Source organism: Serpula lacrymans, assembly GCF_000218685.1.
Source record: "Serpula lacrymans var. lacrymans S7.9 unplaced genomic scaffold SERLAscaffold_9, whole genome shotgun sequence".
NCBI classification, from domain to species: Eukaryota; Fungi; Basidiomycota; class Agaricomycetes; order Boletales; family Serpulaceae; genus Serpula; species Serpula lacrymans.
Genome location: NW_006763298.1, coordinates 1,345,286 through 1,365,070, shown reverse-complemented (window position 1 = coordinate 1,365,070; position 19,785 = coordinate 1,345,286). Strand labels below are relative to the sequence as shown.

At 43.4% G+C, this 19,785-nt stretch overlaps 6 protein-coding genes across 6 annotated transcripts; 3 read left to right on the top strand and 3 right to left on the bottom strand.

Annotated features, from left to right (window-relative positions):
- Positions 1-463: 463 nt before the first annotated feature.
- Positions 464-1,692, bottom strand: SERLADRAFT_439865 (uncharacterized protein; the record flags this gene model as incomplete). Its single annotated transcript, XM_007320301.1, has 5 exons — positions 464-547; positions 608-677; positions 741-984; positions 1,044-1,554; positions 1,606-1,692. The coding sequence occupies 5 exons, from the start codon at positions 1,690-1,692 to the stop codon at positions 464-466; spliced, it is 996 nt and encodes a 331-aa protein (XP_007320363.1).
- A 6,335-nt stretch (positions 1,693-8,027) lies between these two features.
- SERLADRAFT_439864 (uncharacterized protein) lies at positions 8,028-8,570 on the top strand (the record flags this gene model as incomplete). Its single annotated transcript, XM_007320300.1, has 1 exon — positions 8,028-8,570. One exon carries the CDS (start codon positions 8,028-8,030, stop codon positions 8,568-8,570), a length of 543 nt encoding a protein of 180 aa, XP_007320362.1.
- A 3,125-nt stretch (positions 8,571-11,695) lies between these two features.
- SERLADRAFT_350224 (uncharacterized protein) lies at positions 11,696-13,923 on the top strand (the record flags this gene model as incomplete). The annotated part of the gene is made up of 13 exons (XM_007320299.1): positions 11,696-11,853; positions 11,928-12,024; positions 12,082-12,218; positions 12,275-12,400; positions 12,450-12,699; positions 12,762-12,884; positions 12,952-13,054; positions 13,108-13,194; positions 13,250-13,288; positions 13,341-13,386; positions 13,455-13,577; positions 13,645-13,674; positions 13,728-13,923. The coding sequence occupies 13 exons, from the start codon at positions 11,696-11,698 to the stop codon at positions 13,921-13,923; spliced, it is 1,515 nt and encodes a 504-aa protein (XP_007320361.1).
- Positions 13,924-14,425: 502 nt separating this feature from the next.
- On the top strand, positions 14,426-15,316 carry SERLADRAFT_471865 (uncharacterized protein; the record flags this gene model as incomplete). The annotated part of the gene is made up of 5 exons (XM_007320298.1): positions 14,426-14,591; positions 14,648-14,672; positions 14,729-14,794; positions 14,858-15,195; positions 15,251-15,316. 5 exons carry the CDS (start codon positions 14,486-14,488, stop codon positions 15,271-15,273), a joined length of 558 nt encoding a protein of 185 aa, XP_007320360.1.
- A 293-nt stretch (positions 15,317-15,609) lies between these two features.
- Positions 15,610-16,329, bottom strand: SERLADRAFT_356985 (uncharacterized protein; the record flags this gene model as incomplete). Its single annotated transcript, XM_007320297.1, has 4 exons — positions 15,610-15,768; positions 15,830-16,130; positions 16,185-16,250; positions 16,304-16,329. 4 exons carry the CDS (start codon positions 16,318-16,320, stop codon positions 15,751-15,753), a joined length of 402 nt encoding a protein of 133 aa, XP_007320359.1.
- Positions 16,330-17,064: 735 nt separating this feature from the next.
- SERLADRAFT_450789 (uncharacterized protein) lies at positions 17,065-18,578 on the bottom strand (the record flags this gene model as incomplete). Its single annotated transcript, XM_007320296.1, has 9 exons — positions 17,065-17,154; positions 17,214-17,310; positions 17,371-17,435; positions 17,491-17,559; positions 17,639-17,704; positions 17,760-17,786; positions 17,853-17,966; positions 18,014-18,059; positions 18,109-18,578. The coding sequence occupies 9 exons, from the start codon at positions 18,553-18,555 to the stop codon at positions 17,114-17,116; spliced, it is 972 nt and encodes a 323-aa protein (XP_007320358.1).
- Between the last annotated feature and the right edge of the window lie 1,207 nt (positions 18,579-19,785).

The window sequence follows — 19,785 nt, the reverse complement described above, 5'->3', positions numbered from 1 at the left end:
TTTCAAAGATGAATCGCTGCTCTGAATCACAACGTCATGTCATGTTTCTGCTATGGTTGTAAGTCACTGATCGCCTTCATTGTTTACCAAAAGTTGAAGGTGATTTTTTAGACAAACAAGGGCCACGTGAGAGGAGGAAAACGAACACCCACACATTTTGCCCGCGATATATATTTTTTTCACAACGCTTACCGTTTGCCATTTTTTTTGTCGAGTTTTCAAAATGAAAAAATCAGTATTGAGCACAGCTTTGTGGTGATATGGATATGTATGAAAGACTGGGAGACATGAAAGTGGCAAGGGAATATATGTGAATGTTCTGTTAGTAACTTTTAAAGTCGTAAATTGTAACCTATGAGAAATGAGAGGTCACATAAGATCACTTATACGGGATGGTATGTGTTCCAATTCGTGAAAAGGAGGAGACTGAAGACTGAAAATTGTGACAGCACGACAAACTCGCTCAAAAATCGTCATCAGCACCACCGCCTCCGGACTGTTGGTTCGTTGCGTTGATCATGGTGGGGTCTTGGTCGAAGTCAACATCCTATTAGACAATCAATGCTCGGTCAGCTCGTGCTACTCGAGCTTCACATCTAGTGCTCACCTCATCATATACGGGATCTTCGTCGCCATCCTCGTCGAGAGGTTCCCAAGGCTGATGGACGTCTGTCCAGCTACATCAAAGCATAAAAGACATCAGCCATAAAACTGGAGATGGAGAAGAAAGGGCAGCTCACAAATCATCGCCCTCTGGTGGAGGCACAGGTGAGTCGCGGAAGAGCCGCCGCGTCAAAGGGAGCTTGCGCTGGAGCTTGAAGAGTGGGGTGTAGCAATATGACCCAGTTTTATGTGATGCTTTGCGGAGGAAGGAAGTTTGGGTGTTCGTCCACCATTCGAGAGAGATTTCGCCACCTGCGGATACTGCGGGGGCAGAGGGTAATGGGACGGAGCCGACGAGGGCGAGAGCTACTTTTTCTGAGCCTGCAAGATAGAATGGAGACGTGAGCTGAGAGTAGGATGGACCACATTAGGAGAAGTACTTTTGTTTGAGAGGTAGAGAGAGTAGGCGGGGCAGGAGAAGACACTGGTGACAAGATATTTGTCTTTGAGGAGAGGTATGTTGTAGAGAGGCTCCAGGATAGTTCCGGGTGGGATGTAAGTCTGGCGTGGAGCGTGCATGACAAGGAGGGCGCCGCGTCTGCCTTCTTGGAACTGCCATTCGCCTTTGAGAGACGCGCTAGCGATGCCTGCGATACCACTGACATCACCCGTATCAGACGCATCGAGAATGATCCACATGATGTCAGCACACGAAGAGATCATAGAGAAATAAAGTACGCACATGTCGGGACCGAACTTGAAGTCTGTGCGTCGTACACCCGTGGAAGAGACGATGAAGTCAGATTCTTCTTCTGCAGTGACGGGCTTGTGTTTACTGAGATCGAGGTTAGGGAATTTGGTAGCGAGGTGAGGTGCGAAATCGGGGTCGTAGATGTTGCCCTCCTTCAGGAATTCGCCTGTCTCTTTGTCAATTGTGCCGTAGTCGCCTGGCTGTAAATCACACACATTAGCTGGAGTAAGATCAAAACAAGCTCTGCACACCTGGACGGGGATTGGGGGATCCCAGTTGGCCCATTTTGCGGATGTCTGGCGGATGAGGTCGACGTATTTTCGTGATGCGTATTTCATGGCGGTTAGTAAGGAAGAGTGGATGGAGTATGATGAACAGGTACTTATCTGGACACATCATGGTTCTCACGACAGGCACGGCCAAGGTGACCCACTCAGACGCGACGCCACGTTCGACAAAAGCAGCGTTCTCCAGCCAATTGGCCAAGGTAAGGATGCTGCGATCACGACACAACGCTAATAATGGGACTTTGTGCTGATCTCAAGTCTTGTCAATACACAGGTTGAACTTGTCGATTACGTAATTCGACGATCATTTTGATCGGGGTTTGTGACTTGTCATGTCGCGTCTCTCACGCTGCCTTCTCAGTGCTGACTTCTCCGCAGCAGACATTGGCAGCCTCAAACGCGTAAAATCAAGCGCACCCTGCACCCTCAGCCCAGCCCCTATCAATAATACCCATTCACTACCCAGAAGAATGCCAAATGGATACATGAGTACGGCATTATCACTCCCAAAACAACACATTTTATATTGACTAGATGGGGCTAGTAACTGTTGTTGGTACCAGTAATCCTGACTGGTAACTATAGGGGTCCAATGTTCCCATCCTATGGCCTACATGGACACAAGACCTGTGCAATACTAATATATCCCTGGCTCTGAATATTGTTGGAATACTTGACATTGATTCTCCAATATACTGTAAATAGTTGTTAATCTCCTGCTTTGTAATTATTGTCTTTTGGTCTCCTTTTTATGTTATCTCTTGAGTTTCACCAAGTTACGGTATGGGCCTTGCACCATAATTCTTATTATATCTGCATAATCTGTGAACCCATCTGAGGCATCTGAACAATCAGTCCATTATTAAATCAGTGTAAAACCCTTTACCACATAATCACTTATTTTATCTCCAACTCATTTCCCACAAACACATCCACTCTATTATTGACAAACTTGACAACACCAGTTGGATAGTCAAAACAAACTGAATCCTACCTTTGCATAGAAGATCTGTGGGAAGTTGTTGATCCACTTGAGGTTATTGCCACAGGTGGCACTGCCCTGACCAACTGGAACAAAAGGCTTTTTATCATATCTAGTTTCCAGTGGGCCCAATGGGAAATCCAGCTGAACAGCCTGGGCCACTCTTAAATTGGAATACAAACAAGATAACCATGCTACCCACATCACTCAAAAAAGCTTCTACTTACTTCCCCACAATGCATCAAAAAGCATCATGGCCTATATATCAATTGGAGGCCATCAACATGTGACCAGTCCTGTTACAATAGACATACCAGCACCTATTCAAGTTTTACTGTTTCTGTACTTTATTTTTAAGACTTTTCATAGTCACATAACCAGTGTCTAGACTCACCATGTGACTGGTCAAACCAAATAATTTGTGTAAACAATGTTGCCACAGTGATTATCACATCATGTGATGCAGTTGTATGCACCTAGGTCGCCCAACAAACAAGCCTAACTATAGTGGAGGATCATGTGTCTCGCCCACTATAGTGAGGTTTGAAATTTGAATTCTCTCAACACCGGTGATAAATACCACCCCAAAAACCTAGGTAAGCTTAGACTTGAGAGTTTTTTTTTACATCTCTGCAAGCTCAGCGTGCCATAACCAAGCTTGCTGTTCTTAATAGCGAGCTTGGTAATCTTGCTCAATTCAATATTTTCAGCCTATTGTGTTGGAGATAGTGTAAGAAATCAAATTTTCTATTGCATTCCCATCATATTGTGGCTACCTGACCCACTCCCTGTTATTCCTCTCACCATTGGATTAGAAATTACAGCTGATATTCTATTACTTTTATCCTTCTTCTTCTTGTTTTCCCTTCACACTTGCGTTCTATTATACTTACAACATAGGAGCCTCCTCTCCAATCCTCAAGAAAAAACATCCCAATGGCGTAGCACAGGTTAAAGGCTGTATCTGGGGATACTTCGGCAAGATATTAATCAGCAATATGGGCTGTGACTCAGTACCATGTCATACCATCCTCTCTTTTTTTCTTATTGGCTCTTTGTTAGTCAGACTATTCTTGATTTTACATAGCTTTGTATTCGTTGCCTGACAGAATATTAAACTCACTTTTCAAATCCTCTTCCAGAAGTGCAACCCTCTGGAAAACTATCTCATCATACCTCAAAAAAACTGTTATTGCCTTTGCACCAGTCTAAACCCTCATTATCACCTTCTCCTCGTCCCTACTATCCCTACTCTCCTCCTCACCCCCCTCACTGACCTCTTACTATTCACACCACCACACCTACCACCATTCAGTCTCCTCAAACTGGACACCTCATCTACTATAAACATTCTTGTCCAATTTTTTGCCCCCTTTGCTATCATCCATTACCTTCAGACCAGCCTCCTCAGCAACATCATCTACCTTCATTGTGTCTACATCCCAATAGCACTCAGACAGGTGGGTATCAGAAGCGGACCACAAACACCAGAGAGATTTCCTTGCAGGTCTCAACAAACTGCTCCCAGTCCTCCCGGTCCCTACCAAAGCCCGTTCCTCAGACGTGGAAGGGGCAGTTGAGCAGATCACTGAGCTTTATCAAGACACATCTGCATCATCTTCTCCCATCAATTCCATCAAGGAACTAGTCCTTGATATTAATGGTGCTCTCACCCTCACCCAATCCATCTTTTGTTACAACCAAAGTTTTTATATTCTGGCGCACAGAAAGAACAAGCAGAGAGGAGTGAGTGAGAGAGTGGATAAACTCCCTTAGGTTTAGGACCGAGTTAGTTGTGGGTGAACAACAGGAGGACTTGCTGAGGAGTCTCCTGGATCTATTGGGTATTTATACTTACTACAGGTTTGTTTGTACATATGTACTATCGTTATGATAACACAATTTTTGGACCTTTCCTTCATTTTCATTCTCCACTTTAACCTTGTATACTTTAGCTTTCACACAGGGTGCCACATGGCACTTCCCCTTTTGTTCAAACTCCTCTTTCTCGCGCCGTGTTGCCTTCTTCTTATTTTAGATACAACTCTCTCACACAGTGGAGCTGGTCATGCGGGCTAGGCCCCATGACATTATCAGCCACTAACATTATCAACTGTACAGTACATAAGTACAAACACTCTGTATTAGTATATATACCCCAATAGATCCAGGAGACTCCTCAGCGAGTCCTCCTGTTGTTAACCAACCAACTCTCTGCAGCCTAAGGGGTAACCACTCCCTATCCACTACCTTTATAGTGTGTTCCTGTGTGCGCCAGAGTAACTAACTCTTGGTTGTTACAACTATACAGTTGATGGAGGCAGTGGCTGACGATGTCATAGGGCACAGCCTGTGTGACCAGCTCCACTGCATGAGAGACTTATATCTAAAATAAAGGAAGGCAGCGCAGTGTAAGAAAGTGGAGTTTAAACAAAAAAAAAGTGCTGCATGGCACAGCATGTGAAAATAAAGAAAAAGGGTTAAAGCGGAGAGTGAAAGTTGAAGGTCCGAAAATTGTGTATTGTAACATCTTTTACTATTCCACCATCTGTAGGAGAAATACTCGGAGCATTGAGGAGGTTCTCCAACATATCAGACAAAGCACAGAGAGAACTTTTAATATCCATATTTCTGAACCACGGACAGGTTCCATTGAGCAACTACTTCAAAGGCAGCCTAGTATGCCCAAGTTACGAGAACACTCAGAGGGTCAAACTTCTGAAAGGAGAGGCTAACATATGTGAAAGAAACTTGCACCTCATTTTTCAGGATTTTATCCCCTCTCTCATGGAACTTTATTGCATTTGCCCTGTTTTGTTTCCTGATATACCCAGCCAACTCATCCCTTACAATTTTGAACACACTTTACCTTGCGGCATTGTTTAGAAAAAAGCCCAATGAAGCACCCACCTACAACATCCCCTCCTCATTTTTTACCAACAACTACTACAATATCTATTCTGCTTTGCCAGTCCATTATCAATCCATTGAATACTTCTGTATTGGCAATCACATTGACAACCTCTCCATTGTTAATTATTTAACACGACTCCGCCATACTCTTTATCTTCCTCAAATCAAAGACCTTGAAGCATTCAGACCGTGTTTTGGTCTTCAACACAGTACCTCTGTCATTATAGTCACACCCACCACCAAAGATCATATTCAAAGAGTTGTTGCCTGTTTAGCCCAATCTGATCAGCTTATTGCAACTGCACAAGAAAAAGCTTGTGACAAGAAAGACTACACTGCCAAATTATACAACATCCGATAAGTCTTCAATTACATCAAGAAATATTATTGAATATTGGTAAATCTCACTCTGTTTGTTGTTAATCAGCAGTTAGACCACCACAAACATTTTATTGTCATGGTCATCCAAATCAACTTCTGGGCCATTGTCAACCAGAGTCAACAAACTTGTATCTACTTGCAGTACTCATCCACATACCAAGGTCAATGAGCAGAAGACAAATAGAAAGCGGCATTTAAAACCAGAAAAGGACTCTTCGAACCCATAGTCATGTTTTTTTCACCAAACGCAGAAATAATTGGATTAGAACCAGGAAGTTTGTTGGAGAGTATAGGCGCAGAATTGGACAAAGGGACAGAATCAGAAAGCAAAGAGTCTGCTGAAGGTGTAGAGTATTGGAGACCTCGAGAGGCAGAAGGAGGTTTTACTAGCAGTTTTATATTTGACCCGGACTTTGATTAAGTTAAACCTGTGTTTTTAATTGCTTAAAAAACTGGAGCCCTACCGAGAACCCTGCCCTCCCGTTACTCCCAAAACACCTCCCACACAATCTCTAGGAGCTGCCGCTGAAGCTCCAGAACCAAACAACTTATATCAATCCACTGAACTGGAAGACTTTCCTCCCCCACCTCAGAATCCACCACCCAAAAATGCAGTGCCTGAAAATTGGTTCAATCAAGAGCCTCTGGACCTTGAACCTGATCTGGCAGCAAAAATGACTGATAAATGCAATCATAGTAGCAAGGCTGTCCTTGTTTCTCCTCCATTTGAATTCATCTGCACAAAGGAGATACATTAACTGGAGGAACACACTAGCAAACTATTTCTTTGCATATCCCAAAAGCTTCCAAACCAACTCCTCTAAAATTCTCTTTGCACTATCCCAAATCTCATCTGACAAAGCCAACAATGCCTGCCACACTTGGAAGGCAGATTTTAACAACAAAACCGCATTCCTAGGAGACTTATTTGCACTACGGAACTGGGGCACTATCTTAGAGTTTATCAAAGAGCTGGATAACAAACTCCTAGACCCCCACCTCAAGTTAAAGGCAGAAATTGTGCTGCACAGTTATGAACAAAGAGATGTGACAGTTGAGACAGTTGACACATACTTCAGAGGACTCGAGTTGAAATTTATGGAAGCAGGATTACCACCAGATGCAGAAGAAAGCTATCTGTTTGTTCACAATTACTCTGCTGAAACCTCTCTCAATTCTTTTGTGATCACATTTTGCAACAGAAAAACCTACCCACTACATATCTAGAGTAGAAGGCAGCAGCCAGGAAATGGGAGCAATGGAATGAAAAACTTAACCTAGAAAGAAGGAGAGACAGACCCCCACAGCAAAGGATGCCACCACAGTACCAACAATATCGACCACATTATCAACAGAATCAAAACTATGCACCGCAGCAGAACCAACAAGCAGTACCGAGTACAGAGACGCAAAGACCACAGTACATTCAACAACGACCATATTATGCACCACCCCATCAGCCACCACTCCAGAATGCAGTCCATTCCAATGCAGTAGGAACATTTGGAGGATCAGGTGTGCCTATGGAGATTGGGAGTTCAAACACACAGAGACAATGTCAGCCCAACCCAAACATTACTTGTTACAATTGTGGTGAGCAAGGCCACATTGCTAGAAATTGTCCACATAGAAAGGTGGCAATACACTATATGGAAACAGAGGAAACCAAAGACACTCCCACTATGTCATCATTAAAGGAGATTAAAGCGCCTCCTACAGATTTTCAGAATGGTCAGGAGTAAGCACAGACTCTCTGACCCGTAATGTTGTATTTAACTCTTGTACATTACCAACAACTGCAATAAAATGAGTTGATCAACATTTATATGCTGTAACTGATGAATATGCAAAGCCACATTCACTGGAATGGTTGGCTAGAAGAATCAAAGACCAGAAGCCAGAAAGAGCAAGGGCTCTACTATGAAATTGGGCCCATAAAGACCACTACAAAAGTATCACTCTACAAGCAATACAGATGCTGAAGAATCGTGAAAAAGAGAATATTATGAAACATATCCATGCCTACACTTTACTGCACAGACCTATGCCAAAATGGAGCCTTCACATCATTCCTCAAGTCACTACCACAGACAATCAACAAATCTTCACTATGCCTATCCTTATCAATTCCGGCTGCACGAACTCAGTTATTGACCAAAGCCTCATTGACAAGTACTGTATAACCTCCACACCACTACCTGTGCCTCTTGATACTGCAGGAGCTGATGGCCAATCCCAGAAAGTAATGTGCTATGTCACTCTCCACATCAACGTGAAAGGGAAGGAACATTTGATGGATGTCATTATAGCATTATTACTTTTGCCATGTATACTACTTGGACATGACTGGTTAATACTTACTAACCCTTCAATTGATTGGCGGGCCAACAAGATTACTTTCCCCACTGATGATTTGGAGTATCATCTTAAAGAAGGGGATAAAATCTTAGCCGTTGATCTTGAAACACAAATAATAGAGATGATGCAGTTGGAACTGAACACTTTTGCCACCAAAAGCCAACAGATAGCCGAGTACTCCGAAAAAGCAAAGTCAAAACTCACCTTCCGAGACATTTTTCCCCCAGTCTACCATAAATTTGAACCTATTTTTACCAAAGAATCATTCAACAAACTTCCCCCCAAACATTCTTAGGACCACGGAATTGAATTAGTACCTAAGGCTAACAGTCTTGACTGCAAAATGTACCCTCTTAGCTGAGACAAACAGCACCATCTAGACAAATTCCTCAACAAAAATCTGAAAAGTGGACAAATCCAAGTGTCCAAATTGCCCTATGCATCTCTGTTCTTCTATATCAAGAAGAAAGACAGTTTGCTACACCCTGTTCAAGACTATCGCAAGCTGAATGAATTTACCATAAAAAATTGCTACACCCTCTCCCTCATATCCCAACTCATTGATAAACTCAAGGGTGCCAACTACTTCACAAAGTTGGATTTACAATGGGGATACAACAATGTACGGATTAAAGAAGGTGACAAACACAAAGCTGCCTTTAGAACTAACCATGGTCTGTTCAAACCCCTTGTCATGTTTTTCGGACTTACCAACTCTCCAGCAACCTTCCAAATAATGATGGACCACCTCCCTGATGTGATGGCAAGAACTGTAAATGAAAAGACTCTAAAGGAATGTGTAAGTATGTGTTTAACTATAATAATGATGTTACTATACCTCAGTCTTTCTGGTAAATGACTGAGGTGTCTAAGGTAGGATGAGTGCGCTTTACTGTATCCTAATTAGGAAACTTATGTAATGTATCAAAATGTCGGAATAGTTGAATGAAAATGAATGAAAGAATGGAAAATCTATAGTAGTACCCATGATATGCCAACACTCCCCTCAGAGAATTGATCACAGAAGAGAAGGTTATTGTTTACCTAGACAATATCATGATCTTCACAACAACTCTCTGTTATGCACGAAGTGCTTAACAAAGTCTTGGGTCTTTTCCTGAGGAGTTTATCTGAGGCTTATCTGAAGATAAGTTTGAGATTACAGTTCTGAATAGAGGTTTTTATGAAAGATAATCTTCTTGTTCTTCCGGTAGGAAATCTGCTTCTTAGAGTCTAGCTTTGTAAGCATAAACTATGTAGAATTGTATTGAGGAGAATACTACTATGTGTACTTAACTATATATAGGTAAAGGCTTCAGTGATAGGGGTTACATCCTATCTAGGGCCGGCTTGTCTGTTGAAGGACTTAGTACTATGTGTACTTAACTATATATAGGTAAAGGCTTCAGTGATAGGGGTTACATCCTATCTAGGGCCGGCTTGTCTGTTGAAGGACTTAGTACTATACAAGGTAATATGAATGCAAAGAAGTATTGTGAAAGAATATGAGTCATCAGTCCGATGGTATAACCAATGAGTAAAGGAAAATGACTAGTCCATGAAAGAGAAGTAAAAGCGAGTTGTATCTAAAACCAGAAAAATGCAAATTTGCAAAACAGAAAGTTGAGTATCTGGGCATGATCATTTCTAAAGATACTATTCAGATGGGCCCATTGAAAGTAGCAGCAGTAGCTGACTGGCCAACGCCAAGGAACAAAATAAAACTCCAATTATTTTTAGGATTCTCTAACTTCTATCAACAATTTGTCAAAGACTGTGGGAAAATTGCGAAGCCACTCACGACACTCACTGGGAAGGTCAACTGGACTTGGAAAGAAGAACAGGCAATATTCTTTGAGACTCTAAATGAAACACTCACAACAGCCCCCACCCTTATAATACCAAACGACAACAACCCTTTTAAACTAGAAACAGACACCTCTGACTTTGCTGTAGGAGCCATCCTATCCCAAAAACAGAACAACAAGTTCAGACCAATTACATTCCTTTCGAAAGACCCTACCCTGCTGAACAAAATTACAAAATCTATGACAAAGAAATGCTTGCAGTCATGACTGCATTAGATGAATGGCAACATCACCTTGTAGGATCAAAACATCCCTTCACCATCTTCACAGATCACCAAAATCTCCTCTATTTCTGCCAACCCCAGAAGTATAATTGATGTCAGGCTCGATAGTCCTCTCAGCTTGCATATTACAATAGGCTGAAAATATTGAATTGAGCAAGATAGCCAAGCTTGGTGTTTTGGCATCACCATATACATATGGTGTGTGAGACTTGTTTGTAGATGTAAGTACTATGAAGGAGCCATCAGCACCTATTTCATGCTGAGCTTGCAGAGATGTAAAAAAAACTCTCAAGTCCAAGCTTACCTAGGTTTTTGGGGCGGTATTTATCGCTGGCGTCGGGAGGATTCAAATTTCAAACCTCACTATAGTGGGCGAGACACATGATCCTCCACTTTAGTTAGGCTTATTTGTTGGGCTGTACTACTAGTATGTGCTTGCGGCCTACCTTAGTCACAGGCTTAGTGCTTTCCTATATAAATCACTTGTTATCAGCACACATGGAAATCTTGACTCGGACAGATCCGAGTGACTCTCCTATAATGCCCTTTGATCCCTTCGTGTGGTACATGCATTAGCTCCTTTGGTAATCTGTATAGCACGCCACTCGAACGTCGATAGCGCGTTCGATAGGCTTGTATGGGGTATTGGTCATCCTAGATTCTTTAGAAAGTGTCCACGTCCAGTGGTCTAAAAGCTACACGAGGTCGAAGCCATTTCCCAGGGGAAACCCAAGATTGAATAAATAATGCCTCGTCGATTACACTCACCTAGTGTCATTCGAGTAAGTAACTCAACGAAAGCCTGAGACACTTGCCGCTCTTCTGCATATATACAAGACTAGTACCCGATGGAATCGCGCTGCGCTGGTGGGGTTGTAGATTGGAGATATTCCTATCAGCGCATGCCAACTGAAATACGACGGAATTGTGCATCACATCGAAAACTTCAATGGTAGGATCCGATTAAAACTAGTAATTATATAAAGTTTAGGCGCCTAAACCATGCCTAATCGGATTGCACGTCGAGCCCCACCGCTTAGGCAACTCCATGGGTCTTTCTGCAACGTATCTTGTCGCCCGGTACAAGTTTGCATCGTCCATGACCATCTTAGTTTGCTATGCGCCGCCGCAGGACAGCTTGCTCACCAACTTTGTAATTCCGCATTACGGTATAGTCGCTTTTTCAACCTTCAATTAGCCCCCTTTGTGCTTCTGTGCTGGATATATATTAATAGCGTTTCCGAAGAACATGAGGATCACCTATCGAAGAATTTTCCCTCTCTTTCATCTCTTCTCATTCGCCTAGTCAACGATTTGTAATGGACCTAATGGACATACTCGATATTCTTCGTCAGTATAAGACCGCTGAGAGCTTGGGAGGATTGGTCTTGCTCGCTATCCTAGGCAGTCTTGCCCGTAACAGGCTCTCGCGGTCCAAGCTACCACTACCTCCGGGCCCGCCTGGTCATTGGTTATTCGGGAACACGTTGCCCAGGGTCAAGTGAGTTTTCACAAGTTACACGAATCGTCAATTAGCTGTGGTTTATTCTATCCCTGTAGTCAATCACAAGTGTTTGCAGAATGGATCAACCAGTATGGGCCTGTCATATCGTTGAAGCAGGGAAAAAAGATCATGGTTATCATTGGTCGACATCAGGTGCGTATCCACTTCGACAAGACTAGTAATTGTCGCTCACATTGAATGGTTGTATAGGCGGCTGTAGACATCATGGAGAAAGAGGGCGGGTTATTGGCAGATCGTCCTCGTGCTGTCGCAGCCGGAGAAATACTTTCAAGAGGTTTACGAATGATTCTCGCGCCAGCTGGGGAACAATTCAGACGATTGCGCAAGTATGATGGTCCAATAGCAATATAAACTTTAAATAATAATTGTGTTACGTCGTCAGAGCCGCTCACACGCATCTCCAAGCCAAGGCAGCAGAATCCTATGCTCCCATCCAGATGGACAGTGCAAAAGACGTGATTTTGGACATTCTCGACAACCCAAAGCAGCACATGCAGCATACAAGACGGTACGTTTCAGTCGATCATTTCCCCTTGAAATTTCTAAGTTGCTTTCAGATACGCAGCATCTGTGATTCTCAAGGTCACTTATGGAAAGACAGCGCCAACGTCGCACACGGACAAAGAGATCATACTCATCCATACAATGCTTCGTCGTTTCCAGACTCTTATGCGCCCTGGAGCTCTATATGTAGAGGCCTATCCTTTCTTGAAATATGTTCCAGGTTATGCCAGCTATCTGGAGACATGGCGCCGAGAAGAATCGCAGTTGTTCCATGAACAGCTCGATCGTGTACGAGGAGAGCTGGTAAATATTGTTCCTTGGTGTTGAACTACTGTCTTTCTTAAACCACATGTTTTATCTATCAGGCTGCGGACCAAGCTGGGCCATCTTTCGCTAGGTATCTTTTGGAGCATCAAGATGAGCACAAGCTATCAAATGAAGAAATGGCTTATCTTGCGGGTTCACTCTTCGGCGCTGGTTCAGATACGGTCAGTAGTCCACTTTGGTGACTTTTTCTCACCCGACCTCATATTGATTGCATATATCGTGCCTCAGACAGCTGTAGCTCTGACTGTTTTGATCATGGCTGCCGCACGCCATCCAGAAGCTCAGGCTAGAGTTCAGAAAGAACTCGATGAGGTGGTTGGACGCGACAGAGGTAACACACTCTGTTCGCGTCAGGTTTGATACTGATATCATATAATATTTCAGCCCCAACATTCGATGATCAGTATGCACTTCCCGAGATCCAAGCCTTCATGCTTGAATGTTTACGATGGAGGCCAGTAACGACACTAGGTATGTAAAAGTCACCTTATATGGCATTCTGTTAATTATGATTCAAAATTACTAGGTTTTGCACACCGTGCTCTCAAAGATATAGTATATGTGCGTCGTCCTTTGATTTCCTATATGGGCTGCTCGGTGTTAACGCACAGCTTCAGAAAGGCCAAGTTATCCAACTGGCGCCGTTGTGTTCGGAAACCACTGGTACGTGTTTCATGTTCGCGCTCACCATCGGGATTTACAGCTATGTCCATTCCGATTCTGCTGTACAGGGCGATATCTCGTGACCCATCGGTATATCCAGACCCCGACAAGTTCAACCCTCAACGATGGTTGAACAGCAAAGGCCAGGTCAAAGATGATCTGAAATTCCCAAGCTTTGGCTTCGGGAGACGGTAAAGGAGCCTTATTTGATATATTCGCACTGTACTTACGGGTATATCGTTTCTATCTCATCCTTAGTATTTGCCCTGGCCAGCACATTGCCAATCGGTAAATTCAAACTACCGTGGTATCACACTTGAATTTACTAAGTTCTTTCGCAGGTCCATTTTCATCAATGCAGCACTTCTCCTATGGTCATTCCATATTTCGGAAGATCCATCTTCTCCCATCGACGATAAAGGATTCGTGGACGGAGTAATTGCACATCCCAAACCGTTTGACGTGGTATTTACGCCCAGATTGGGAGATGCCAAGCAAATAAGAGCTGCTATGGAGAAATATGCCGAGGATATTTAAAATAGGAATATAGCTCTGTTTAGGATGTATATGCCTACAGTAGTGTTGTATGTAACTAGCTACCTACAGCCACTTTTCTAGGCACTTGTAGAGAAACGATGCGTCCATCAACGTCCATCCTTCGCTTTCATGTTTATCTTGTATGTTTGCCTTGCACTATTTAAAGACACATCTTGCCTCACATTATCAATTATTTGGAGAGATTTGAGCTATCTAGCTATTTTGTGGAATCTGACCCACTGTTCCACTTATTTCCACTTTCCTTCACCTATTTTCAAAAATGCTCAGAGCGTCCAAGATAACGGAATACACAACTCGTGCGTGGTTGAATGCTGCAATCAAAATCAACATACACGAAGGACAACCATGGTTCACAATTATATTCAACTTTCGACGTCTTGACAATGACGTCAGAGATGACCACGTGGTTATCTAATCTTATCCTTAGACGTCACTCCTGATACGCCATATAAAGTCTTGCCCCTCTCTGCGAGTTTGCTTTGAGCCTCTTATCCACTGAACCTCACAGACATGTTCTCAAACTCAAACGCTCAATTTCAGAATGGTTGACTTCGTAAAAGCAAATAATACGTTTGTGTCCCAGCACAGTGAGAAGATGCATGAGGTTTCTAAACTCGGTCCTCCACCCTCAGAGCATCTTATCGTTTGTATGTGTAGCCTGATATTCCCCTCTGATATCTTGCTAATCTACCATCAACTCAAGTGACCTGCATGGATGCGAGACTGAAGTACGTGTTTTAATAAACGGTGCAACCTAGAGTAACTGGTAATGACTATTTGTTAGCCCGTTCAAGTTTCTCGGTCTAAACGAAGGTGAAGCCCACGTTATACGTAACGGAGGTGGATATGCGTATGTACTCCGCTTGTTTATTCTACGTCCAGTCCATGTTGAAACGCCAGATATTTTCTCTAGAAAGGACGCCCTCAACAGCATCATCCTGTCTCAGCAATTCTTGCAGACCCGTTCTATCGCAGTAATTCACCACACAGATTGCGGGATGACTCACTTTACGGTGCCCGAACTGCGTCACAAGATCCTGGAGACGCATGTAGGTAAGCTGAGTCCCGATAAAGCTAGCCAGGTAAAGAAGGAATATGTTGAGTTGGAGGAGAGGCAAGCTTTCCGTCCATTCAAGGATGTGGATGAGAGTGTAAAGGAGGACGTACAGTTCCTGAAAGTGAATCCAATGGTAAAAAGTGAAGAGGGGAGCATAACGGGTTGGGTGTATGAGACCGAGAGTGGAAAAGTCAGTCGATTAGATCTCTCTGCAAAATATCGAGCTAATGGGTGGGCTTTGCAGATCCGACGGGTGGTCTAACCAAAAGTAGTGTATAATCACTTCGATTTCTGAATAGCTATAAGCCGTAATTTATCATTAATGTTGTACTCGTGTGAAATATGTATATCATTACTCACCTCGAACTGTAGGAAGATGCAGAGCAGAAAGATCATACGATCTGAATGCTACGTGTGTTAGGCCAATGACAGCCTTCCAGAATTCAAAAGCGTAGATGCATTACCAGCATTACAGCTGATATTGCAGGGATGATCAAGTGGAATTGGAACTTCCACCATCCTATATCAAATTCAAAGGCGTTTGCTCCTCGAGCATGTTCTCTCTGGTCATGGTGTGTATTACCATCCTGTTCAAATTGAGGGTTCCCAGCTGTGAAAGAGGATACCATTGATATATGAGGTACACCAAACGTGTATATAACTTGGATGGTAAGTTTCCACGATGAAGGACTAGAAATAAAGGTGCAAGTACAAAATGTACCGATTCATGCATATCAGTGTCATTATCATTATACAACTCTTCGGACCTGTACGACATACATCAGCTGTGAATCAGCAAGGTAAAAGATAAATATTTAAACTATATACCTTTCCAGTGCTTGTTTCGTACACCCAGCCAGAAACGGAGCCTTCTGTGGTGAACACCAGGGGATGGCCCTGCAATAAAGAGACATCTTCTCTGACACTCTGGTCAAGGTCTGTGAACGTCCTGAATTCGAGCTTGTTTAACTCGGCCTCTGCGGCTTCGCCTGGTGTTTCCGCGAGCACTTTAGCGTGGAGGAGGGGAGGAGTGAATGTGGCCATTCCGCAGTCTGTGTGGTGGATGACGGCGATATTTTGGGTGCCGAGGAGACGCTGAGAGACGACGATACTGTTTATGCCATCATTGCTAAAGAGGACAAGGAGATGAGTGGAAAAGCATAGGGAAGGATGGGTTACGTACGCCGAACCGCCCGCATTGCGGATAACATGAGCATCACCGTCACCAAGACCTAGAAACTCTGCAGGGCTGGAAATCAATAGGTTAATAATGGAAAGATGAAGGCGCAGTAGGAAACTGACTTGAGTCTAGCATCCATACATGTGACTGCACGTGGGATTATGGGTCAGTACTAGTAGGATGATTGTTGGGAACAAAAGCACGCACCTACGATGAGACGCTTCAAAGGAGGAGTGGTCAGTACCGAAAGGGTATTTGCTCGTTCTTCTGAGAGGCTGTTCACGAATTGCTGGTTTGAGTGGGTGAAATCGACCATGGCTAGGGGTTGTCAATGTGATTGGCTGTGAGACTGGAATACCAAGGAGCGCTAGCTTTATACTATGACGGCGAAACGGTTGCGACATGGCGTAACATAATGACACAAGAACTGGGGCCGCATCATATCGAACAGATGACCTACATAGATACATCCATCAATAGTAGCAGTGGATAAGTTTGGATTTAGAGAACCGACTGACATCGTGCGAGTCATCGAGTTTTGGTGTAGCTACGTACCATTGAAGCGTGCTTAACCAATCGGAGCCTATACGCAGAAGTTAGATAAGAAATATTACGTTGTACTGCCACTATCTTTCTTGGAGATCCTAAACGACACCTGGGACAAGGTTCGAACAGATTCGAAGCAAACTCTTCTGAGTATGTATATATGGCAAGTTCAACGACACACACCGCAATCAACAATCAGGAATTTCATTCTAGCCCTCAACCTTCGGTTATCACATCAGAGAAGATACACTGCCAACGATGGAAGTTGGAAGTTGGGCGGCGCAAAAAAACATGGCGGGAGTTTCCCGGAGGCAAATCAACTTCAAAGAGAGTCTCTTGCAATCAAAACCACATCCCATTACCGATCTCAGGTAAATATGCGTCATTTAGCCATAGTATATGCCTCCATCCACTGATATTGTTTGTCCTGCCACATAAACAGCAACGTTATCCACCGTATTCTGATATGGCCAGCGTGAGACTTACCTGTGACATAAGAAGAATCCTTAGATGCGATAAACGAAACTACGCCTGCAATCTCATCTGGCACACCGGTACGCTCTATGACAGGGCGACCAATCGACTACGGGATCAGGCTGTGAGTCAGTACTGCAGCTTTGCTTCACACCATCGGATTGCATACCATAGTATCTGCTAAATCCATCACTCGCAGCTCGTCCAATCCTAGCATGAGGGATGCACCTTGGACTAGTGAGACTAAGTAAGCACCTGATATTTTGCATCCAGCTAAGGGCGAACGTACTCATTGCGGTATCAGTAATGCCGGGAGCGTAAGCATTAACCGTAATATTGTGTTTTGCAAATTCTGTGGCTGGAGAAATTTGAATTATCAAGGAGTGGCTACAGCGACGCCACGACGTGAACACACGAAGGGCCAACCTGAGACTTACCAGCAGTTTGAGTCAAAGCCTGGACAGCAGATTTACTAACGTTGTATGCACAGCAGCCCCTAGCAGCTATTATAAAAATCAGTAACGTATTTTTCTCACTATCTTGAGACAACGCTTCTACCTCTTTTCCCGGCAATAGATGATGCGCCTGCTCATGACACGGACTGAGTAACAAAGCGACAAATCTCTTAGAGACAATAGTGCCAAGACGTACCTATGATTCTGCCTCCCTTGCCTTGATTTATCATGGCTTTAGCTGCATGTCTGTAGCAAAACAGTACACCCTTTACGTTGACAGACAAAATGTTATCAAAATCCGCCTCCGAAACTGTTTGATCAGCAACTTGGGACCGAACAACAGAACTGTGCGCTTACCATCTAACAATGATTTGGCTGAGGCAATGCCAGCATTTGCAACCATCTGAACGTTGGTTGGCATTATATTCTTGGACAGTATCAATGCCACGAACCACGTCAAGTCCCCCAAAGGTTTCGACGGTCTTTGCGACAAGATCTTCGACTTGTTCTTCCTTTGAAACATCGGTAGGAACAGATAGGGCCTGTCTGCCCTTCCTTACTATCTCGGATACAGCGTCGTCCATTAATGTAATTTTAGAGTCGAGGTCTGCAAGGACAACGTTGAATCCGTCATCAGCAAGTCGCAGAGCTATGGCGCGACCGATTCCCTGAGCAGCACCAGTTACGATTGCAACGCGGATGGTAGACATGGTACGTGAAAGACGAGCTAGGTGTGAACTTCGAACTTTGAACTTTATAGTCATCCATTCAGCGCACAGCAATTCCTCCAGGATAGATATGTGAGATGGGAACAAAGTGATGCCCGATCCATATCCCGGCCAGGCGATGGAAAAGTCCAGGTAATCTGATGGACTCATTACAATGCACGAAAGGCTCATAATAACATAGATCACCGAACACGATATTCGTCTTTCGAATTGCAGTCAAGTAATGCTAAATAGAGTAAGCCTGAGTGTAAGTAGGTGTATGCCAATGATATCCCGTGACCATACATCGACAAAAAGGCCATGGCACTACTGTGAACTTACTAGCCTGCTCGGGAACATCAGAATGATACAAATTGGATGCCCTAAGTTACCGTTCGAAGTCACGGCCGGCAGCTATCTCTCTATCCAATCGTGATATCAGAATTTAGCATCCAAACACTGAGCGCGTGATGTAGGACTCGAGTCCAGATAGCAGCTGACAAAGTGACTAGATATTACTAAGATAGGCCTCACCCACAATCGACGCCATCACATGACGTGACTTGGCCTGTGACAGCCAGGTCTAATCGTAGCGGCGCCAATCCCCGACTCCGGTTTTGATTCTGCACTGGCAGTAGTTACTTCACTTCTAGCAAGTCACAATCCCAAGATATTTGACGTGGTTACAAAAGCATCAAGAAAACAAAGGAACCTGAGCATGGCATCCTTATTCAACCATGTAAAAAGTATTTTTTGTCAAACTTCTTGCTAGGGGATTACAAACCCAGCTTAGAACTGAGCTTGGATTCACTACCTATTCAGTATATAAACCCCTGTATAACAGTAGGAAAGGACAAGTTGAATCTACTCTTCAATTCCCTGCTATCATCATGAAGGAAGGCCTCAATCCTATCATCTGAGGAGACTATCACATCCATAATCCAATCTCTATTAGGCGATTATAGACCAATGAACAATTGATGGTAGCATAACATTAGAGTTAAATTACAATTATAATGGAAGGCCAGATCGTAACACTGTCATTGTCAGGCAGACACCTCAGACCTTCTCTCGAAGTCTTGAGGTGAGATACTTTTATGTTAAACTTACAAGTACTTAGCTTATACTTCATTTTCAGTCTATTATCTTACTAGATCAATTACACAGACATTATTAGACATCATATAAAAGTTTGAATGATATTCAGGATAATATATAGCATCATCATAATAAGGATAACTAACTATTTATACTGTGAGGTACGAGCTTAGAAGGGCAATGCACCTTGTCAAGAACGTGTGGAACACAGCAAGGCAACTTTTCAAGGAACGTCTGCAAGCCAAATATGTAGCAGGTGCGGGATAGAAGGGCAACAAGGGACAAAGACAAAGAAGTGTAAAAGAAAAAAACATAATATTGAAA